The sequence below is a fragment of the Aotus nancymaae genome, unplaced genomic scaffold (assembly GCF_030222135.1).
Source record: "Aotus nancymaae isolate 86718 unplaced genomic scaffold, 86718_ANA_hifiasm-v0.15.2.pri h1tg000008l, whole genome shotgun sequence".
NCBI lineage: Eukaryota > Metazoa > Chordata > Mammalia > Primates > Aotidae > Aotus > Aotus nancymaae.
The window spans coordinates 42468549-42487538 of NW_026988419.1; the positions used below are offsets into that span (position 1 = coordinate 42468549).

Sequence of the window (18990 nt, forward strand, 5' to 3'; positions counted from 1 at the left end):
GTTTCTGGAAGAGCTTGAAGGAGAAAGGTTTGATCTAGTCATTTCACGTTAGGAACCAGCTGCATGATCTCAAGCAAAAAAGTAAACCTCATCATTCCGAGTGATCCAAATTTTTAAATTAGGATTACACCACCTGTGTATCTGCCCACTGGAAGTTTGTGGGGATTAAATAAAGTAACACAAATAACTAAGCCTTGGAAAAGTACACATTGCCATACAAATATATGGTGGCCCCACTGTCAGGATTATTCAACCATGAGAATACTGAAAAAGCTGGATGGGGGAGCCTCTAACTCTACATGTGAAAGTTGCCGGAAAATGGACACTATTCCATCATTAATAAAGATAAATAAAAGCCTAAAACAAGTAATAAATAACAATATCCAAAGTAATCAGTGATCTCTCTGCAAGTGGGTACATTAGTCATTATTTTCTCCCACTGTCTTGACAGTTCACTGTGGATGGAAAAACTACAAAATCGAGTAGCTATCACTGCATGTCATATAAAGTAGATTTAAGGTCCCAAAATATATGACTTAGAAATAAAAGTGAGAATATTCCCAAGAAACTGCTCTCTTTCACATTATGTTTGGTGCACGACTTTTGTTACACGTCTAGTAAGCTTGTTTCCCAGGCACCAGCTGCACCATGCTATGAGTGATCTATCTCCATGTCATATTTTTGGCTGATGCCATTAATCACAGTGTTCCCTTGCTGATGAAACTCTGGGTCTGAGCACTGAGAAAATAAAAAGAAATAGGACGGAGGCTGGGGCATGACCTAAGTACTCTCATCCCATCGGTCTCATCCCCATTCCTCCTCATCCTTCCTGCTGAACACTAGCAAGCCACTTTAAGTGGTCTAGGGACCACTGCTTAGCTGTCTCTAGATGACTTGTTACAACAGATGTTCTCAACCCCACACGTGCATTTTCCTTTTTTCTAATCACACTTTCTGTATGAATAGCATATTGTAATGCTTCTGTTTTTCTGATCCAGAGGGGAAGAGTCTATGTCAAATTAGACCAGCTTTCTTTTCAACAAGCTTAGTAGCAGTGTAGGTGGATGTTCTGACCCTCTTTCCTCCCCCTTCCTCACTTTCCCACCCCCACCCTGCTGGACCTGCTAGCAGATGTTTCCTTTAGGTCTTTCTTCTTCAAGCCCCAGTTCTCTGACTTCCTGGGCTCTCTTAACAAACCTCATTTCTTTCATCCACTCATCTCTGAATGCTTTGCACCTCTGACTCCCACAGGGTCAAGAATGCTGTCATTTCTCATCTCTGCCCAGTCTCCAGCAATTTGAGCGAATGAAGAACACTCAGATGAGATATAGCACTTAGTCCAGTTAGTCAGCTCCCACCACCAGCCCTGAGACTGTAGCTTTATATATCTTTTCTCCCTTCTAAGATGTTACTCATAACACTGGAGTTAATGACAAGTTTGTTCATGGAACTCAATGTGTTCTTAATGAAAAAGAAAAGTTACCAATTTAATCCACTTTTAACTAAGATTTAATAAAAATTAGGAGAAGACAAGAGAGCCAGGGACTTTGGCTCTTGATTTTTCATCTCCTTGAATGAGTTGTCAAGCCACCTTAAATATATTCTGTCATAGGTAGGACAAAGGAAATAAACTAATTTTTCTGATTTACTCTGTTTATCTTCTCAACACAAGGTTTTTACTCATTGTAAACAATCAGCATCGAATGATAACTTCTTATACTTAAATATTTTAAAATTTACATCATTAAATTTTCTATTCAAAACTTGTAATTGTTTACTAAATAAAATTTCATGGATTAGAAAACAGTAATTGCCACTGTCCACCCTTTTCAAAGACTAGCATTTCACCCTTCACACGGTACTAGTAGGAGGAAAGGTATAATTCCAATAGTGTTTTTTCACAGGTAAGATGCTTTGTGAATGATCATTAGCACCTAGGAAGGTGCTACTGCTTTCACATTCGGGAATCAGACATAGGTTGGAAGCCCTGGCTCTGCTACTGGATAGCAATCTGGTAACACTGGCAAGATACTGAGACGATCTGGGTCTCTCCTTGGCTGTAAAATGGAAATCATAAAGCCTCCACATAGGTTAGACAAGAATGTTTGTGATAATGAATTCCAAATGCCTAGTAGGGACTGACACATAAAAAAAGCACCACAAAGTAGCTATTTTTACAACTGCCCCAGAACTAGAAGATTTAATTAGAAGATCTAATTAAAAGATAAGTAAGAATAAACAAAATCTATTTTCATTTCAGCTAAAAGTGGATCACAGAGCGCTGTGTTCCAGTGGACAAGTTATTCATCCGGGTCAAGCAGAAGGACTCCCAACCTCACTTACTAACTAGCATGAAGGCTTGAAGATGTGTTTCCCTAGATATTTCATTCCAAATGGTGGGTTCCCTAAGACATACCTAAGCTAGCGGGCGATCCTTCTCCATGTCTATCTCATATATTCTAAGAATTAGAGTTCAAAGTGTTTTAATGTTTAACATACCCTGTAAGAAGGAACACTATTTAAGGAAAGCAGATTATCTTGCATACTTCTATGCAATGTATATACTGCTATTTTTTTAAAAATCAATTAAGTAACTATCCTTTAAGGGGGAACAACCTACTACATAAATAAGAGCTTTCCAGATAGAAAAATCAGACAAGTGAATGAGTTAGAACTTCATTCTACCCAAGCCTTCATGTTTAGATCAGGAAAATACAGTATTTAGCCACAAAAGCTCTTAACTGAGCTTGAACAAAGCACTACTTTTATTAGTATACCCTAATGCATTGATAATGACAAGCAAGAAAATGTTTCTCTTTCCTTTACATGTCAAAGTATTTTGAAGTCATTTTTATTTTATCTGCTCAACATTACATTTTTGTTAACTGTAAAAATTATACTTTTAAGATGGAAAAAGCCAGCAATAACAGATTTTAGAACACTTAAAGCTTTTAAAAGAAGATAAAAACTTGTCTCATTAGTTTGGGCCTTGTAATTAAAAACCAGTTACACTTTAAAATGGGCTAAGCTTAAGTTTATTTGTCAATCACTTAAAACTTTATTTTCTTTGCTTAAGACAGGGTCGTGCTCTGTTGCTGGGGCTGGAGTGCAGCGGCACAATAAAGGCTCAACCTCCCTAGCTCAAGTGATCCTCCCACCTCAACCTCCTGAGTAGCTAGGACTATAGGCGCATACCACCATGCTTGGCTAATTTTTGTATGTTTTGTAAAGATGGGGTTTTGCCATGTTGCCCAAGCTGGTCTTGAACTCCTGGACTCAAGCAATCCACCCACCTTGGCCTCCCAAAGTGCTGGGATTATAGCCATGAGCCACCATGCCCAGCCTTGTATATTAGTTTCTTTACATAGAAATTAATAAGCTGAGAATCACAAGAGAAACACTCAAAAAGTATGTTAAAATAATTCTACATTCTTTGTAGTTTTATTCATGAGGTCCTCTGTGTCAATCACATTCCCTAGACGAACTTATTGTTCTCTCAATATGCTTAGTATTTTCTTATCTGCCTTTGCCCATGTTAGTCTATCTTTATAATGCTATCTCAATACCCTCCCCATATCCCTATCTTCTGAAATTCTACTCTTCTTTTAAAAACCCAGCTCAAATTACACCTTCCCAATAGTCTCCACTAATTTCTTCTTATACCAGAAGTTCTCCCTCCCCAGAAGCCACAAAGAAGGTAGACATAAAGCACTAGTACTTGGTGAAAAGTTTTAAGGGAGCAGTAACTTTATACAGCCAGTACTATCTACCTCATATCAGCTTCCATAAATAGTTCCGGTATCTCAAATTTGACTTATAGTACAGCACAGACAAGGATTCATACCAATACTATATATTTGGCAACGAATTACACAATCTACATGTGTAGGTATCCATACACACAAGACACACACGTTGAAAGATACTGATGATCTGCAATACACAAGTGCTTTTTAATAAACTAGAGAAGGTTTTTTGTTTTTTAAACTATGCCCAACTAGCTTGTTTTATTGAAGGGGATGCAAAATAAACAATGCTAAAAGCTGGGACCTGAGGCTGGGAAGAACCCCCTCCCCTCCCCATACATGCCCACTGCCCCAAATAAAAAATAAACAACTATGGGAGAGCAGCCAAGACAGCAATTGGAGGCAGGGGAAGAAGACACAGAACTCGAGGGCAGTGGTGAAGAGACCATGTGTGTGTTGGGAAGGCCCAGAGGCAGCGGCGGCATGAACAGCACAAGTGCAATCTCTGTGTCTTCCCCAGGGTTATGTATAAATATAGAGAGATGAGGCCTTCTCTCTCCCCCTGCTCTTCCTTCCACTCCGTGGTGCTTGCCCCAGTCCCAGCTGCTCTTTCTACATGAGGGTGAAGGGGAAAAAAAAAAATCAAAAAGTGGGTGAACAATATGAATACACACATCTCAAAAGACAACATTTATAGTCAACAAACACATGGAAAAAAAGCTCATCATCACTGGTCATTAGAAAAATGCAAATCAAAACCACAATGAGATACCATCTCACGCCAGTTAGAACGGCAATCTTTAAAAAATGATGAGTTCATGTCCTTTGTAGAGACATGGATGAACCTAGAAACCATCATTCTCAGCAAACTGACATAAGAACAGAAAACCAAATACAGCATGTTTTCACTTATAGGTGGATGACAATCGATGCACTTGGGTACAGGGAAGGGAAGAACACTCACTGGGGTAGGTGGTAGGGTAGAAGGGAGGGGCGGTGAGGGACAGCGGTGGGGAGGGGCAGGGAGGTTGGAGAGGGATAACACCGGGAAAAATGCCTGATGTAGGCGACGGGGGCTAGGGAGAGGATGGAGACACAAACCACCATGGCATGTATGTACCTATGCAACAATCCTGCAGGATGCAGGATGTGCACAAGTACCCCAGAGCCAAAGTTAAAAAAAAATTGTCTACATTCCCCATCTCCTCTTCCCCTATGAAGTATAGTATATAAGCACCTGTACCCCATTGGGTTATTGGGCCATCACTCTTCTGTGATTTTTCCCCCATGCATGTTAAAATAAATGTGTATGACAAAAAAAAAAAAAAAAAAAATCAGGAAACAACAGATGCTGTAGAGGATGTGGAGAAATAAGAACACTTTTACACTGTTGGTGGGAGTGTAAATTAGTTCAATCATTGTGGAAGTCAGTGTGGTGATTCCTCAAGGATCTAGAACACAAAATACAATTTGACCCAGCAATCCCATTACTGGGTATACACCCAAAGGATTATAAATCATTCTACTCTAAAGATACATACACATATATGTTTATTGCAGTACTGTTCACAATAGCAAAGACTTGGAATCAACCCAAATGCCCATCAATGATAGACTGGATAAAGAAAATGTGGCACATATACATCATGAAATACTATGCAGCCATAAAAAAGCATGAGTTCATGTCCTTTGCAGGAGCATGGATGAAGCTGGAAACCATCACTTTCAGAAAACTAACACAAGAACAGAAAACCAAACACTGCATGTTCTCACTCATAAGCGGGAGCGGAACAATGAGAACACATGGACACAGGGAGGGGAACATCACACACCAGGGCCTGTCAGGGGGTGGGGGGCTCGGAGAGGGATAGCATTAGGAGAAATACCTAATGTAGATGATGGGTTGATGGGTGCAGCAAACCACCATGGCACATGTATACCTATGAAACAAACCTGCATGTTCTGCATATGTACCTCAGACGTTAAAGTATAAAAACAAAACACTAGAGAGAAACAAAATTAAAAACAAACAAACCAACAACAAAAAAGTGAGCCATTGTGCTAAATTCAAAGCTATAGTTACTATTTATTTCTGAGAAACAAATCATGAGTCTAGTGTCTATAAAAGTATTTAAAGCAGCTTGGGGCCGCTTGTCACTTGTCTTATTTAGGAAGGGTTAGAACAGTTATTCACAGGAAAAAGAAACACTAATTATCTTAATTCTGAATCCAGAGCTGTTTAAGTGGCTTTGTGAACTCCAGTAAACCAATAAACTAACCATATAGACCTATAATTCAAGTATCTCTAGTGGAATATATTTAAAGGAACAGAAGAGTCACATCTAATGTTACAGCCCAACATCTGGGCTTCTAATAAGAAACTGAAAGCACGGTAATGAAATACAAGGCCTCTGAGAGGGTCAGAAATAATTACCAATAAAGCCCATCAAGAAACAACTGCAGACCAGGAGTGGTGGCTCACGCCTATAATCCCAGCACTTTGGGAGGCCGAGGCGGGTGGATCACGAGGTCAAGAGATCGAGACCATCCTGGTCAACATGGTGAAACCCCGTTTCTACTAAAAATACAAAAAATTAGCTGGGCATGGTGGCGTGTGCCTGTAATCCCAGCTATTCAGGAGGTTGAGGCGGGAGAATTGCCTGAACCCAGGGGGTGGAGTTTACGGTGAACCGAGATCGCACCATTGCACTCCAGCCTGGGTAACAAGAGTGAAACTCCGTCTCAAAAAAAAAAAAAAACAACTGCAGTGCAAACAGACCATTAGATTCATGATCACAAATTTCAATATGCAACAGTGACCTCTCAAGATAGACAAGTTTGGCTTAAATGTAAGCAGCTTGAATCATGATCACACTTAGGGCCAACGGTGAAAAACAGATATGGATGTATTTCTAGCCTAGCAGTTGACTACTTTTCCCAGCCCTGTGTAGGTTCTGTGCTTTCTTTCCCTCCAACCCTCCAGTGGCACATGCCTTCTTAGCAGTTTCTATGTTCACCTGCCTTTCTTTTCAGTGGCAGTGAGTGACTAACAGCCAAATCCACAAGGACCCTCTGTTACCTGTTATCTGGGCAAGCAACAGATAAAACATCTCACTAGTTAGACCATCTTTCAATGTAGCCTTTTAGATAATTCCCACAGATTTTCTGAGTCAACCATGTTAAACATTATTCCAGAGCTAACAGTGAGGTATGTTACAAATATAAGCACTTTTTATTTTTCGTAGAGACAGAGTCTCCCCAGGTTCCCTGGTCTCAACCTCCTGAGCTCAAGCAATCCTGTTGTCTTGGCCTCCTAAAGTGTTGGGATTATAGAGACATGAGCCACCACACCCAGTCCACAATTTTTTTTTTAACGTGGCTTTTTGTTTTTGACAAAGCACTTCTCTTCCTTGAGAAGCACTGCTTTAGAATAAAGTGTTTGTAAGGCAAAGATGCTTACCTGAAGCCACTCATTATTTCATCCTATAGATTTTATTAAGTGCCTATTAGGTGCAAGGCAGTTATAAACTCTAATTATACAGCAGCAGATACACAGATAAAAGACCTGTTCTCATCTAATGGGGCAGACTGATAATAGATTTAAAACAAATATCTAATAGTTTCAAATATTGGCAAATGCTATGAAAACAAAACAAACTAGGAGAATAACCTGAGTGTGATTCTGGGGCGAGGGTGCCCCTATAGAAAGGGAGGCAGGGAAGTCAGGGGAAACTCGGCTGTGACTTGAAGCCATCTAAAGAAATATAACTCTAGGTAGAGGGAAAACAGTGAGTGCTGAGGCATAAATGAGTTTGGCATGTTCCAGGAACAGAAAGTCAGCCGGTGTGGCTGGAACACAGTAAGAATGGAGAGGTGGCAGCAGACAAGGCAGGAGATGCAAGCTGCAATCAAATCATGTGAAGTCTTAAAGATGCTTTAAAAAAAAGCTTAGATTTTATTCCAGGTACAGTGGAAAGCCACTGAAAAGATTTAAGAAAGAAAGGGATTTATGTTTTTATAAGATAACTCTGGCCTTGGTATGAACAAAGGATTACTGCCATACAAATAGATACTCTATAAATATAATTTGAAGATGTATTAATTTAGGGTGGTCAAGGATAGCTTATTTGCTTTAATTTGAAATTAAATAATAGGATGGCTAAGAGAACATCGACCTCCATCCCCTGCCTAAAAGAAAAAGAAAGAAAGGATGGAGCTGCCTGACCAGATTTCCACTCTGCTACAAACTAGACTTTTTAAAAAGTATTCGTAAGAAACAATAGTTCTGAAACCATTCTATAGTTCTGAGAGCCCTAAGAAAAGTATGTTTTTCTTAACTACCACTTACCACTTGCAAATTTAAATAAAAAGAGCAGCCTCAACAGTGACCCTCTAAAAGAGGCTTTAGTTACAGTAAAGTCTCTGTATTTATAGCTACTAAATTATCATTTCCCTTAGTTAATATAAAGAAACACAAAGTTAGCTCTTCTGAATGTATTTGATGACTAAAAAGAATGGTTTAACCAGTAAAGTCTTAAATCTATAAGAAACACCAATTTTGGTGTCTGATAAACTGACTGGACTAGTCACCATAGTTTTCTAAGAATTTCCTTGGACAAAGCATGGTGGTTCACACTTGTAATCCCAGAACTTTGGGAAGCCAAGGAGGGAGGACCACTTGAGCACAAGAGTTCGAGTCCAAGACCAGTCTGGCCAACATAGAGAGACCATGTCTCTACAAGAAAAAAGTCTTTAAAATTTTTCCTTGGTCTGCTAATTCAAATTACCGTAAATATTATATTAGAAAGTAACAAAATTCTGTATTTTTAAAAGACTTATTCAAAGTCAATTTTCACTAGTTTATGGGACCATCTTTTTTTCTTTGTCTGAACTAGTTAAGATTTTGCTTGATCTTTAAACAAAAGCAAACATTATCTGAATAAGAAAATGTAACATATGGCCATACCTCCACTTTAATTCTCTTCGGGGATAATTCATCTCTTTCTCCACATTTTGACCTAAGGGAAGCGGGAGAGGAAAAAAAACAAAAAACTTGAGAAAATAACTGATTTTATTCCAAAGGCATCTCAGCCTACAACCTTCTGCCAAAATGTATACCCTGAAACTCCAACACCAGAAATGACATACTCACAATGAACATTAAAATAATGAAGAAAAGATCTTTCCTCATTTCCAAGTTAACATTAGGGGAACATATAGATACAATTATAAATTTTAAAAGCCCACTACCTAAGAACTCCCCACAGAAAAAGTACTCAATATTTTTTTTTTTTTTTAAGACAGGGTCTTGCTATGTTACCCAGGCTAGTCACAAACTCCTAGGCTCAAGGGATCCTCCCATCTCAGCCTCTCAAAGTGCTGGGATTACAGGCGTGAGCCACTGTGCCCAGCCTAGCACTCAATAAATATTTAATAATCATCACATAAAGAAAAAAAAAAGCAAGAAGGAGGATATTCCTTTATGGTTCAATAGGAATAATTTAGGATAAAATGACTAAAATGACCATTTAAGATGGACATTTTTGGTTACATGAGATTAAAATGAATTTTGTCTATCCACAGAAATTACAGATTATCTACCCCGACCCAGCAATTTTTCTGCTGGCAAAACCGATCCCAGAGGTACCTACACATATTTAAAATGGTGCTCTGCTAATACATAATTGTTTCATGTACCGCTATGAAATTAATTAAACTATGATAAGCCATCAACTACAAGTTATACTTCAATATAAAAGATGTTAAAATGTGAAAATGTGCATCTCAGAATCAACAAAATATGTATGATGTTATTTATTGCAGTATTATTTATAATAAGAAAAGACTAGAAACAACCCCAGTAGCCATCAGTAGGGAATGGAACTAAATGAATTACGGCACATCTACACAATTCAATACCATACAGCCATAAAAAATAATGAGGGCGCCTTAGGAGTCTGAGGTGGCTTCTAAGTTATAAATGTTAACATATTTTAAAGTACATTTAACTTTAAAAGGAAAGGTGAAGGTAAAGACTAGAAGAAACAGCTAAAAATCGTTTAAGGCAGTTGACTCTGGAACGTGGAACTGAGAAGTGGGAAGGCAGAGCATAGGAACCATCAAATTTCATTATGAGCCTTACGTATTGCATGACTTCTTAAATCGTGGACATGCATCACTTTGATTAAATGAAATTATTTAAATAAAGTACTCAGAAAGAAAATGGTGTATAATACAACAAAGAAAATAAAAAACCAGTGAATCAGCTCTTGATTATCTAACTCCAAAAAAAAAACCTTATAAATAATCCCAGAGAATGTTGCTGTATATTCTTACCCTATTCATTTAGTCTACATGATTTTACTTGTCAGCTGTAAGTATGTAGGTACTGACATAGGGCAGAAAATGAAACTGTTGTGAGTTAGGAAAAATAACGGTAATGAGGGCAAATGCCTATTGCTGGTTTTCAAACTTGAGGATGCACAAGAATGCTCTGGGATGGTGAAAGTTTGTATTCCAGGGTTCCATCCCCAAAGAATGTGATTTATTAGGGCTGGAGAGGGTGCTCAGAATGTGAAATTACCAACAAAAACTTAGTTACTTTAATGCAGTGGTCACCTGCATCCACTCAGAGAAGCAGTGGTAGGCACAATACAATGTGGGCTGGAAATCAGGATCCATGTGGAATCAAGTGAACAAAATCAAATGGTCCTATTCTGTAGACAATGCTTACAGCTCAAGTAAGGATAAGGTGAAGAAGAATATGCTGTGTTTACATTAAATTTTGAAATCACCATTGCTTTTTAACATCATATTTATTATTTCAAACTCTTGTTCCATAACCCATTTGCTAGTAATAGAATTGTCTTTCAGTTTTCCCGTAGATACTAGTCAAGAGAGACGTTTTACATATTCAGCTAATCTCATCAGATTGCAACTTTGCAAAAAGAACCACTCTGTTTCCTCAGAGTTCAAGAAGTTCATGTAGTTAGGGGGTGTACAAATACATCTATAAATGTTGTCTGACTAAATCCCCTCATCACACTCAAAACCAAAGAGTGTGTGTGAGAGAAGAGTATCTAAAACCACTACCAGACCAATGCTATAGTAATTAGAGAATGATGCCTTTCAAAAAAGAAAGAGGAGAATTAAACAACAAAAATCACCTGAGCAATGTTTTCAAAAGTCACTGCATCATTTAGTTTCATAGAACAATAATCATACTGCTTTTTCAGAAATGCTTATAGCTTATATTCTATCAACAGATGATGTTTCAAACTCTGCTTCTATCAAGGAATGCGAAAATACTGCCAATTGGTTAAACACTTACTTGGTGGTTCTGTATGTATATTTATAGGTGACTTCTCGAGAAATCTGCCTAGCCAAGGCAAAGAGCTCATCTCTTCTTGTCAGCAGGGCATTATCCTTCACACAGAGTTGAGCAGCTGCTTCATTAACAGTGAGCTGGATATTCAAAACAGAGTTTTAAAAATTATGAACATTTTGATTTCATCAAAATGCAAAAGGTTTTATTTCATATATAAGAATGTCACAGCATTATATAATGAAATCATCATAATTCATAAAAATCAGAATGGTATTTATTCCTAATTATTCCTAATGCCAAATTTCTGAAGAAAATCAACTCATCTCCCATCTCACAGAGCCCAAATGAATCATAATAGTCATCTTGATTTCATTTATTCATATGCTTGCTTATTTTTGGTTAGGTAGGAGAGTTTATAGACAACAAGGAAAATAAAGAGTAAAACATATTCTGCATCTTGCTTATAAAAACACCCAAAATATTAGAATACAGGATTTGCTGATACTATATCTAACCAAAAATGAATGTACATGGTCTGACAGATTTTTTAAAATGTGCGCTGACAGAAAAATTCTTAAAAAGGAATCAAGACCAAATGATTTTAAACACTTATCAAATCGTTTAGTAAAAAATAAGAGTGGCTGGGCATGGTGGGTCATGCCTGTAATCTCAGCACTTTGGGAGGCAGAGGCGGGTGGATCATGAGGTGAGGAGTTCAAGACTAGCCTGGCCAAGATGGTGAAACCCCATCTCTACTAAAAATACAAAAGTTAGCTGGGTGTGGAGGCAGGTGCCTATAATCCCAGCTACTCAGGAGGCTGAGGCAGAGAACTGCTTGAACCTGGGAGGTGGAGGTTGCAGTAAGCCAAGATCACGCCACTGCACTCCAGCCTGGGTGACAGAGCGAGACTCCATCTAAAAAAAAAAAAAAGATAAAAAAATAGAAGAGTTATCACATACTAGGGCTGTATTGGAATATCAAGGTCTTGGACTAATCTCTATGATCCATCTAATTCTACTGCCCTTTCATAATTCAATAATTACTAAATACTACCAATATAGAGTTGCTAGTTGACCAAACACTTTGTACTAAAATTTTGTTACCCTAAACTCAAAACCTGTGATTGTTTAACTAGAAACATTTTCACATAATTTTGTCAATATAAATAGATATAGGAAATTGTCAAGAGTTATATCAGGCTTTTTTAATATGCAAAAGATTTACTTAACCAAGGCATGATGATTAGCAAAAAGAAAATGGGACATGATGGCAGACGGACCTGAGATATCTCCTGCTCCATCATTTAACAGCTGTGACTCTGGACATGCAAAACTTTTGAGAGACATGGTATTTAATATTCTGAGAGGCAAAATGGCATAATATCACTATCCCAAAAGGCTCTAACAAGAAGCAGATGAGGAGACACACCTGGCACAAGGTTGTTGTGTTAGTTCTTGTTTTCTTTTCTTAAGAAATCAGGTACAGCAGTATCTTCTTACCCACAGTTTTGCTTTCTGAGGTTTCAGTTAACTGTGGTCAACCGTGGCCCAAAAATATTAAATGAAAAATTCTAAAAATAAACAATTCATAAGTTCTAAACTATGTGCCATCTCACTCTGTCCCGTCCGAGTGATGAAATCATTCCTTGGTCCAATGTACCTATACTGTCTACATTCCTGCCCGTCAGTCACCTGGTGGCCATCTAAGCCATCAGATGGAGTCTTCTGGTATCACAGTGCTCATGTTCCAGTTACCCTTGTTTGACTCAACAATGGCCCCAAAGTGCAAGAGCGATAATGCTGGCATATTGTTCTAATTGTCCTACTTTATTATTATTAATAGCTACTGTTGCTAATCTCTTGCTGTGTCTAATTTAGAAGTTAAACTTTATTATAGGTATGCATGTATATGGACAAACAGTGTATATAAGGTTTGGTACCATTTGCAGTTTCAGGCATCCAACTGGGGATCTTGGAATGTGTCCCTCACAGATAGGAGGGGACTACTGTAGCCACCCTTTCTCCCTCCCAGGCATCTCATCTTTATTTAGAATAATTTTTCTTCCTTAAAATTTTTAAAAACAAAAATAAATAGAACACAATCATTCCATCCAGAATGACAATATTCTAATATACATTACTCCAATATTTCAGTGTACGTATAAAATGTAAGTACATACATACATATAGATTTGTAATCTACTTTTTCCAGTTATGTACGCTGTGTTTTTTATTTCCACCAATGTATTAAGGCAGAGACTTGTTTACATTAGGCATCTGGCATGGGTTGGAAGTTCAATATGTATCTGTTGACTGATGAATAAACTGAAAAATCCTTTATAATATCACTTTTACTACCTACACATACAATATTCCATTGTAGAAAAGAGCAATATATTATTTAAACCACCTTCACTCTGAACATATCTCCAGTTTTCCATGTACTGTTTAAAAAAAGCTGCATAAGAGATTCTTAAACGTGCATCTTTACACACAAATCCAGTTATTTCTTTGGAATAAATTTCTACAAATAGATCTGTCACGTCACAGGGTATACTAAATTTTAACAAATTTATACATTCCACCAAATCATAACGCTGTCAATGATTATATGAGGAGTCCATTTCCTATCATCTTGACCAACACTCGTTATTACCTTTTTAAAACTTTACTTGTTTTCTATTTCTAAAAGTATTTGGTTATAATTTGCATCTCTTTGACTATGAAACTGAAGTTTTTTCTTATGTTTTTGACTCATTACAATGTTTCATTTTCTTAGAACTTCAGTAATTCTTTATTAACAGTATTAACTCTTCATCACATATAATGGGATTTTTTTTTTAAGTTTGTCATTAGCCACACAGTTTCTATGCCATGGGTGCCAGGCACAGAAACACTCTTCTCACCCTAACAATATATAAATGTACCATAATTTAGTCTAATCCTTTTACTTTTCCCATCTAAGTATTTAAACCATCCAGGATGTGTTATGGTACACTGGTATGATGCAGATATCTGATATCCTCCTCCCCAAATTTACAACTGTGATTTATATTGATTTGTTCTGAGACAGTTAATTTGGCTACTGACAACAAAAGGTTATAATAATAAACCCAAGTCTCCTATTTTAAATCCATAGCTGAATATGAAAGCATAACTGAAGGAAGAATTTATTTTCAGCTTTCTCCCCTCCTTCTAAAGAGTCATCAATACATAAATTCCTCCCCTAAGTGCCTTTGAATGTCATTGGAGTTAAAAGTGAAATGTATACTTTAAATAATGATTTCCAAAATAAATCAACTTCAGTTTTGGAATGATAGTAGCTACATGACCTTGAAGAGCATTCTCAAATAGCTTTTTATGTAGCGATTTTTGTTTTCATACTGATAAATCTAAATTACTATAAAAACCTCTGATTTTCAGTAAGATGCTTAAATTGACAACATTTCAGAGGTACTAGCGTATGCACAACCACAGAAAATAACTTTTCAACATAAACTGAAAACAATATTCTAATATTCCTTCCATCACCTTGCCAGAAACCAAGGAAAATAAACATAATGCATTCACTGTCACTGAATTTAGGCTCCCACAAACCAAGGAAGTAGACTAAACTCTGCAGTCCCTCAGGAACCTGGGAGAAAACTGAGGCTGGAGAAATAACTCTAGCTCACCCCCTTATTGTAATAAAAAGCTGATTCATGAAGCCTCTCCCATAAAAACACGTATTTTGTCAGAGTTACCTAGATTTCATGCCCCCAGTTGCTAATAATTAACAAATCAATAACTATTATGATATACTTACAAAAGAAAAATAAAAATATTCCCAAACAGTTCATCACTTGCTGTAGCACTGTTAGTTTTTTCTGAATGTCAATATTCTAATTTTGTTAAAAGGATAAAGTAACAAGTAAACCTTACTGGTTTACTTATTTCCTCCATTTTCCTTTTTTGCCCAAAACACCAAAATTCCACTCATATCTTTATGTGAAAGATTTCTTAAAGTTGGCTTCCTTTTTTTTTTTTGAGACATGAGTCTCACTCGGTCACCCAGGCTGGAATATGGTGGCATGACCTCTGCCTCCCGGGTTCACGTGAGTCTCTTGTCTCAGCCTCCCAAGCTGCTGGGACTACAGGTGTGTGCCACCATGCCTGGCTAATTTTTTTGTATTTTTAGTACAGACAGGGTTTCATCATGTTGGCCAGGCTGGTCTCGAACTCCTGACCTCAAGTGATCTGCTCGCCTTGACCACCCAAAGTTCTGGGATTACAAGCGTGAGCCACTACGCCAGGCCTCCTGAAATTTTCTCTCTCTTATAACTGGACTTAAAAATTAAACTCATTACAGTTATCTTTATCCTCAAAAAGAGTGGTTTATTGATTCCTAAACAAATATTTCTTTATGGGTTGTTAAAATTGTAATCTCCAACAATCAAGTGATTGTGACTTTAGGTACTGTTGGCATAAAAACACTGTGACCACAGTGTGATAGGGAGGCTCAGGACTTTCATCTCCAGCACTGGCAGGGCTAGGTACCATTATTGGCCCCTCTCAGAAAAAACAACCAAAAATATTAAATAAAATGGGGAGGGGATCATCTAAATGCTCAATGAGTGGATGAGAATAAGGACACTGAGGCCAAAATGAATAAATACAGTACCTCAAGGGAGTTTAAGTTATGCACAGTTGCTATACTTGATAAGTTTGAGATTCAATCTTCATGGCCTCATGGGATTGGAGAGAATGGGAAGGAAACGAGGCTGAATTAGAAATACATCTGCACCCCCAGGAGAATGCAAAGAAAATTATCTGTCTTGAACGCTGGTAATGACTGGGAGAGAACAAAAGGTACTCTTTTGAGATTTCATGACCCCAAATCAGCCGTAATTCACACTAAGTGGGCTGAGAATTTATTTTAACAGGGGCTCAGATTTGCAATGTCCCCAGATGCCCGGTAAAAAGAAAAAGCAAATAACCTCTAGAGAATTCACTTTCTTCCCAAGCTTCTAAACATTCTCACAATTAAAGTTCCAAGAAATATAAATTCACAGAAATCATAAAACATCCAAAGAAACAAGAGAACAAAAGTGAAAACTCACAGAAACAGACAGCAAAATCAGACCTTCAAAGACTTCATTTGAAGAAATAAAGGGATTTGAAAATATGATTAAAAAGCAATATAGTAAAAATAACCAAGAAAACGTGAGAATCAGGAGAGGAGAAAGAAACTTGGGCAGAAACAAACAAGATTTAAAAAGCAAACAATAAATAACAGAATAAGCACAAACTTCTAAACAGAACAACGGAAGCCGAAAGCCAAAAGCCAACAAAACGGTATCTTTAATTACTAAGGGAAAACCACTAACATTACAGAATTTAACACTCAAATAAATAGCAATTAAAAATGAGAGCAAAATAAAGTTATTTCCTAGTAGGTGGAGAAGGATGAAGTTTGCCACCAGGCCTTCATTAAGAAAATCCTAAATCATTAAGAAAATCCTAAAAGGAAACTAATCCCAGATGATAAATGTGGAAATAAAGTGTATCGGGGCTAGAGGGGAGATATAAATAAAATAATGGAAAAAATCCAAAATAACAGTAATTATAATAAATGTAAATGGACCAAATGTCCCAGTTAAAAAACAAAGAATGTCTGACCGGGTTCTTTAAAATCTTATATAAATTTTATATACAATTTTATGTAAAAGATATATATAAACATGGATTCAGAAAGGCTGAAAATAAAAGGATGATATAAAGATATAACAAGCAATAGGCCATGTGCGGTGGCTCATGCCTGTAATCCCAACACTTTGGGAGGCCAAAGCAGATAAATTGCTTGAGCCCAGGAGTTGGAGACCAGCCTGAGCAACATGAAAACACTGTCCCTACAAAAAAAGAAAAGAAAGAAAAAAATTAGCTTTCTTCCTTTGGATCACACGCCTGTGGTCTCAGCTACCCAGGAGGCTGAGTGGGAGAATCACTTAAGCCTGGAAGGTCGAGGCTACAGTGAGTCGTGATCTCACCACTGCACTCCAGCTTGGGTAACAGAGGAAACTCTGTCTCAAAAAAAGATATAAAGATGTAATAGGCAATTACTAGTAAAAAGAGAGCTCATGTATTTATACAAATATTTAAAAAATAGCTTTTTAAATTAAAATGCATTATTAAAGGTTAATAAGATTACTGCATAATACAAAGAGAAACAGATGACACTACAATCACAGTAAAATTTTAGCACACAACTCTTTTTACTGATAGAGCAAGTAGACAAAATAGTTAAGAATATAAAAGATTTGAATAACAGTTAATAAGCTTGTTAGAACAGACATATACAGAACACTCTACCAACAACTGCTTAAGATATCATTTCCAAACATAAAAAAGCACTGACCACAAACTGAACCACAACTAAACTCTCAACAAATTTTAAAGGGTTGGCATCACACAAACCATATTCTCTTGCCCTCAATGTAATTCAGTCAGAAATCATTAGAAAACATAACTAAGGGGAAAAAAATCACTCATATTTGGAAATGAAGAAACACTTTTAAATAACTCATGGTCAGAAAATAAATCATAAACATAATTAAAGTTGAAAAATAATAACCTCATATCAAAACTTTGGGAATAACAATGAATCAATACTTAGTGAGAACTTATACTTTAATTGCTCATATTAGAAAAAGAATGACTAAAAATTAAAGAACTAAGCACCTAAATAAAGTTAGAAAAGACCAATAAAATAACTGCAAGAAAGGAGACAAATATATACACAGCACAAGCAAGAATATCAACTAAGCCCAAGTGGCTTCTTCAAAAAGATTAGGGGTTGGCAAGCTTTTTCTGTAAAAGGCCAGAGAGTAAATATTTTAGGCTTTATGGTCCAAAGAGCCTGTGGCGCAACTACTCAACTCACCACTGTAGCTCAAAATCAGCCACAAACAGCACATAAACAAATAGGCCCAGCTGTGTGCCAATAAAAGTTTATTTATAAAAACAGGAGATAAGTGAGACTGGGCCCACAGACCCTCATTTGCAGATCTCTGAAAAAGAATAAAACTGGCAAATCTTTGGCAAGGTTGATCCGGGCAAAGGAGATTAAGTGTACAACCAGTATTAGGGGTGTGTGTGTGTGTGTGTGTGTGTGTGTGTGTGTGTGTATATATATGTTTTTCTTTTGAGACTAAGTTTCGCTCCGTTGCCAGGCTTAAGTGCAGTGGTGTAATCTCAGCTCACTGCAACTTCCGCCTCCTGGGTTCAAATGATTCTCCTGCCTCAGCCTCCCGAGTAGCTGGGACTACAGGTGTGCATCACCACACCCAGCTAATTTTTGTATTTTTAGAAGAGACGAGGTTTCACCATGTTGGCCAGGATGGTCTTGATCTCTTGACCTCATGATCCGCCTGCCTCAGACTCCCAAAATGCTTGGATTACAGGCATGAGCCACCATGCCTGGACTTAGGTCAATATTAGGTCTTAACAAAACTATAAATAACTTTACACCAGTAAGTGTGAAAACTTAGACGAAATGGACATATTCTTAGAAAAATGTAGCTTACCAAAACTGACTCAAGAAATAGACTACCGTAATTCATTTTTTAAAATTATCAGAAGGAAAAGTTCAACATTTTCTTTCAAGTGTTAGATGCTGAAATCTATCAATTCTGAGATTGGGAGTTTAGAATAAAACAAGCTAACTTAATAATGTGTCCAGGTTTGTGAGTTCCCAGATTCAGCATTCCTCCTCTCTTGAAGGTAAAATTCCTGGCTTTCTCTGAAACACTCAGCCTTGATTTCTCAGCACTACAATGGAAACTGACCTAAGCGTGGCATCACTGTTTATTTTACAGGCCTGGGTCCTTATCTTGGTAACCTGCTTAACATCTCAATTTCTCCAGAATTTCTTCTGCTCAG

The 18990-nt window shown here is 37.3% G+C and overlaps 1 protein-coding gene across 4 annotated transcripts in view; it reads right to left on the reverse strand.

Moving 5' to 3' along the window:
• The window catches only part of NAB1 (NGFI-A binding protein 1), a 45349-nt gene that overhangs the window by 12379 nt on the left and 13980 nt on the right, over positions 1 to 18990 (reverse strand). For all 4 annotated transcript variants that reach the window (XM_012464141.3, XM_012464140.3, XM_064373231.1 and 1 more), the window contains exons 3-4: positions 11077 to 11210; positions 8713 to 8764 (exon numbers count right to left, since the gene is read on the reverse strand). In XM_012464141.3, the coding sequence (XP_012319564.1) occupies positions 8713 to 8764; positions 11077 to 11210 (186 nt within the window). The remainder of the gene's footprint in view (positions 1 to 8712; positions 8765 to 11076; positions 11211 to 18990) is intronic.